At 41.3% G+C, this 6,000-nt stretch overlaps 2 gene segments (V, D, J or C); both read left to right on the forward strand.

The window, feature by feature from the left end:
• The first annotated feature begins 481 nt into the window (after positions 1-481).
• Positions 482-1,215, forward strand: LOC121698411. The segment is given in 2 exon segments: positions 482-548; positions 703-1,215. Coding segments are annotated over 2 exon segments (387 nt in total).
• A 1,103-nt stretch (positions 1,216-2,318) lies between these two features.
• LOC121698833 lies at positions 2,319-2,899 on the forward strand. The segment is given in 2 exon segments: positions 2,319-2,385; positions 2,541-2,899. Coding segments are annotated over 2 exon segments (387 nt in total).
• The last annotated feature ends 3,101 nt before the right edge of the window (positions 2,900-6,000 follow it).

The raw sequence follows: 6,000 nt of genomic DNA on the forward strand, positions 1-6,000 counted from the left end.
GTACTGTAGATGTTTCACTTGACTTTTAATACAATGGAGAGAAATATTACATGCCTCAATCAATAGTCATACATTACAATGAAGTGTCAAATTCATAGTATAGTATTCACATTAGTATTAAATCACCCAAAATCACTTAGACACCTGGATTTTCTATCTATGCATTTTCTTTACTCTCTTAGTTCTTGTACTACTATATATCAGAAATTGGCTGCTGGTGATTGCAATTGTGTCTTTAGACTCTCTTTAGAATCTTCAAAAACATTTTCCACCTCCAAACTGAAAAGAATGACCCAACTGTTGGTGTTTGTTGGTATTTGTCGGGGTGGTGTGCAAGCACCTTTAGCGTCTTGTGTGAGTAATAGCTGTGTGCAGCTCAGTGTGACGTCAGGAAGGTGATTTCCATAGAGATGCTAGTTTGCATGCTCTCCCCGTATCTTCATGTTTTTAGAGCGGCTAAGGGCTTCATGACTGACTACTGTCCTCATCATCCACAACAATGGCGTTCATCACCCTCTTCATCTACTCTCTGCTCCTCTACATCCAAGGTGAGTTTGGGAGTTGGAGTGCTGACACATCTACACACTGTCATGTTGTTGTGATGCTGTAACATTATTATGTGCCATGTAAACACTCTACTGTAGTATTTACTAAACTAGTTTACACAAACAATATGTTGACATTGCTTCTTTCTTTCCACAGACTCCAGGGCACAGGTGACCGTTACTCAAACTCCAGCCATATCGACCAGTCCAGGGGGCACAGTCACAATCAGCTGTAAACGCAGTGGAAGCATTTCCTCTGACTGTGGCACACCATGCATCTCCTGGTACCAACAGCAGTCTGGAGAGAAACCCAAACTCCTCATCTACTACGTGAGAAGCCTCCAGTCTGGTATTCCATCTCGGTTTAGTGGCAGTGGATCTGGGAATGACTACAGTCTGACCATCAGTGGAGTCCAGAGTGAAGATGCAGGACATTATTACTGCATGAGTCACCATCAATCTACTGGAAGCAGTACGTGGGTGTTCACACAGTGATACAGACTCGTACAAAAACCTCAACCTCTCTCAGTCAGTCAGGTGGCACAGTGAGTGTGGTCTACTGCTGCAGGTGGAGCCCCCTGCAGGTGGCACAGTGAGTGTGATCTACTGCTGCAGGTGGAGCCCCCTGCAGGTGGCACAGTGAGTGTGATAATCTACTGTTGCAGGTGGAGCCCCCTGCTGGTGGTGCACACCAGAGTGAAGTCAGAGCCTAATCATGATATTTAACCTGATCCTCTTCAGAAGATAATACCATATCAGACAATATATTCTTAAATAGTAGTTGATTATATAGATTGCTATTATATATTGCTTATTGATAGCCCATATGCAATTAGTATTGATAAAAGTACAGCTGAAACCATGGAAGGATCCAAACAATGATGGGGGGGGGGGGGGTATTTCATGTGCCTCTGTTCCCCTACATACAGTATATGTTCATTAATTTATATATTTACACTTACATATTACATTATCCCAGGAGCAATGTGCGGTTAAGTGCATTGCTCAAGGGCACCATGGTGGAAATGCGTTTAAAGTGAGAAGCCATTCTACATATTTCATTAATGTGGATACACACATGGATGGGCCATTTGTGCCCTGGTTTCCTGTTACCCTGATAAAAAATACCCCTGATGGTTCAAAAATCTCCAGATGTAAATAGCTTCTCCATACACATTTCTATTTTATAATTTAAGAGTGTCTTTGTTCTGGTTGGATTCTTAAATGTCCCCTGTCTAACATTTTCAATTGTTTGTTAACAAAATCAACATTTCCCATTCATAAATGTGGCCCCATTATTTCTCCTAATAACTTTCCCCAATTATTGGAAGTTCTACTGCATATCTGACTCTGAGGATGGTAGCTGTTGATTGCAATTGTTATCTTTAAACCCTCTTTAGGATGTTTAGAAAAACATTTTCCAGCTCCAAACTGCCTGACAGTAGCTGAAAGGACAAACTTTTGAACTAAACCAACTCCATCTACAAACACGAACACACAGACTGATGGTGCTGAACACTGACACAACTGTTGGAGATCGTTGGTGTTTGTTGGTGTTTGTTGGAGATTATTGGAGTTTGTTGGAGATTATTGGAGTCTGTTGATGTTTATTGGGGCGGTGTGCAAGCACCTTTAGCGTCTTGTGTGTGTGTGATAGATGTGTGCAGCTCAGTGTAACGTCAGGAAGGTGATTTCCATAGAGATGCTAGTTTGCATGCTCTCCCCGTATCTTCATGTTTTTAGAGCGGCTAAGGGCTTCATGACTGACTACTGTCCTCTTCATCCACAACAATGGCGTTCATCACCCTCTTCATCTACTCTCTGCTCCTCTACATCCAAGGTGAGTTTGGGAGTTGGAGTGCTGACACATCTACAGTAAACACTGGCACATGTTGTTGTGATGCAGTACAATTATCATATATGTATACATATATTTACTAAACTACAGTTTGTTTACACAAACAATATGCTGACATTGCTTTTTTCTTTCCACAGACTGCAGGGCACAGGTGACCGTTACTCAAACTCCAGCCATATCGACCAGTCCAGGGGGCACAGTCACAATCAGCTGTAAACGCAGTGGAAGCTTGTATGACCCCTGTGGCACACCGTCATGCATCTCCTGGTACCAACAGCAGTCTGGGGAGAAACCCAAACTCCTCATCTATAGAGTGAACAGGCTCCAGTCTGGTATTCCATCTCGGTTTAGTGGCAGTGGATCTGGGAATGACTACAGTCTGACCATCAGTGGAGTCCAGAGTGAAGATGCAGGAGATTATTACTGCATGAGTGCTCATAGAATTGATAGCAGTACATGGCAGTTCATACAGTGATACAGACTCGTACAAAAACCTCAACCTCTTTCAGTCAGGTGTTATCTCAAGAACACAAATTAATTATTTTATGTCTTCTAGAATACAAAGCTAATTATCTTTTAGTAATGTGTTCATTTGTTTTGTTATATTTCTCAATATAACAAAGATAATTAAGATATAAGATAATTAAGATATAAGATAATTTATCAGGAGAAATGCTGCTGGCCACTGCTGTTGGCTCTCCGCCTCTAAAGATTTGCTGCTGTTTTTGACTTTGTGTCTGTAAACTTGATTTAGTGTTTTGGTTGGTTTGTAGAGGAGTTGTAGTAAAGGACTATTTCTACTGTCATTTTGTAAACAAAAACAGATATTACATCACGGTCATAGCATGTGCCCCCTTAACTTCAATGGGCATGACGCCACTGGGTTGCAGTAATTCTGACATTATGCACAAGCAACTGGTGTACTATAAAATCCCTGGCAGCACAAACAGCCACGTAGGCCTAAATAGTAGCACATCTTCTTTTCTTTTCTCGGTTAAGATCAGCACGATATAGCTTTGTAACTTAAAAAATATAACAACACAAATGTTTCTTTTTTTTAACAGCACAATCAGCACAAACTTTAGGACAACGATTGGACATTGATTGGCTACAACTGCTGGGCAACTTCTACATAGTAGGCCTACACAAACGTTTCTTTAAATGGCACAAATCAGCACGCACAGCCAACGCGATCGCAACTATTTTCAGGAGATTTGGACACTGATGAGGGGCTGGATGACGTCACACATGTAACAAAGCGTGTTAACTTAAAAACATAGCTACACAGATGTTATTTTTAACGGCACAAATCAGCACAAACATAGCACAAACGATTGAGACCATTTTGGTGAGTTTTGGACATTGATGGGGGGCTGGTGACGTCACACGAGTAATAAATAAACCATATTTAAGAGGGTTAAGGCTGCCAGTCTTATGACGTCATTTTCTATATTTTTGATATGTTGCTGAGCATATCATAAACAGCAAAGAAAAGTGATTGATAATGACTGACTGACTACTATTGTGTTACATGCTTCAAATGTAAAGCACTTTGAGCTGCATTCTGTGTATGAAAGGTGCTATACAAATAAAGCTTTATTATTATTATTATTATTATAATAACTTAGAAAACATAGTAGCACAAATGTTTCTTTTAACGGCACAAATCAGCACAAACCTAGCACAAACGATTGAGACCGTTTTGGGAAGATTTGGACATTGATGGGGGGCTGAGTGACGTCACACGTGTAACAAATAACGTGGAATATCTTAAAAAACATAGTAGCACAAATGTTACTTTTAACAGCACAAATGAGCACAACCGTAGCACAAACGATTGGGGCTGAGTGACGTCACTGGCCAGAAAATGTAAAGTTTAATTAGCCTACTTAAAACCCTTAACAGCAGCACCAACGATCATTTTTACGGCACAAACCGGCACAAACGTAGCACAAACGAATAGCAGTGTTTTTAATAATTTTTGAATAACATGGGGGGCCAGCTTCACACAGGTGACATATTCGGGTTGCTTAATGACCTCAACCTGTCACTCCGGGGGGGGGGGTGGAATGACGTCTTTAAACTGGCAGATAAAGTCGCTGCATTTAAAGCCAAGCTTGATTTGTGAGGACGACGAGTGGACCGGGGTGTATTTGATATGTTCCAAACAGTAGTGGGGGTTTTGGGAGAGACTGAGGCAGGGCCCTTTCTCTCGCAGCTGGTGCGCGATCACCTTGTTGCGCTTTCAAATGAGTTTGAGCGTTACTTCCCATCCTCCAAAGATCCACGGCAAACCAATGAGTGGGTCCGCAACACATTTGTCAATATCCCGAATAGTCCCAACTTGTCAGCGCAGGAGGAAGAGCAGTTGATCGAAATTGCAAATGACGGTGGTCTTAAGAGTGTGTATAAGGAAACCTCTCTGGCGGGTTTTTGGATCAAAACCAAAGCAGAATATCCAGAGATAGCCGTAAAAGCGCTGAAAACGTTGCTACCATTTCCCACCACGTATCTATGCGAGGTCGGGTTTTCGGCAATGACTGCAACTAAGACCAAATAGCGCAACCGACTGGACATTTCAAACATACTAAGTGGTGTCACTGTCTTCCATCACCCCCAGATGGAACCTTCTTGTTGCAAGGAAACAAGCACAGGGCTCCCACTGATTATATTCGTAATGCACGTTTACCTCCCATGTTTTGATCCCATATTTTGTTAAGCATGTTCACACTTATAGTTGTAGCTTCAAGTTGTTCAATATTCATAGTTCATATTGTTCAATTTTCACTTCTTCAAGGTCACATTTTTCACATGTTTAAGAGATTGTTACCTTCACTGTTCATACATAACTGGAGCTAGTTCTTTTCAAGTAATGCATGCACAACACATATGGAACATGGAACCCCCGACCCCCCCCCCCCCCCCCCCCCCCAATATTATGGTACATAAAAGGTTGGGGACCCCTGCCCTACTGCATGCTAGTTGCAGTACCAGTAGCGGCCACAAGAGTGTAGCCTTTACCTTTGTATGAGCGCTTTTTGCGCATTCTTACATTGAAAAGTGGATGAAGCAATGTTTTTCCTGCATGTTGTATGTCATATTTGTTTTAATTTTGAATAGTTTTGAGACCTGTATATCTTTCTGTATTACAGTACTAAACTATTGGATCACAATGTAATATATTTATACAGATTTGGATAATAGAACTTAAAGTATTTCTCTCATTGCATGCACTCGCACATTCACATTCATGTTTGATAATACATTTTTCCCTTTTGGAATTTATTTATTTTATTTATTTTCTTAACACACCTCATACTAGCAGAAGTGTTAAATGTATTAATATTAAGTGCAGTATAGTGAGCAGGAAGAGCTTTACCCTGCTGCAGGCTGACTCCAATTGGTTTCCCCAACCTCACTGTTGATTTGATGACCTTTTATGCAGATGCAGGAATAAACTACCTTTCTCCACCAAGTGGGAATTCTTCATTTAAAGACACAACGCAGAAGTACAGACCAGTAACACCAGCAGCCAAAGCTCCCCTGCAGAGCATCAAAACATCTGCCCCTCTGGAGCTCGTCTGCATTGATTTCTGG

The sequence above is a fragment of the Alosa sapidissima genome, chromosome 23, assembly GCF_018492685.1.
Source record: "Alosa sapidissima isolate fAloSap1 chromosome 23, fAloSap1.pri, whole genome shotgun sequence".
NCBI lineage: Eukaryota > Metazoa > Chordata > Actinopteri > Clupeiformes > Clupeidae > Alosa > Alosa sapidissima.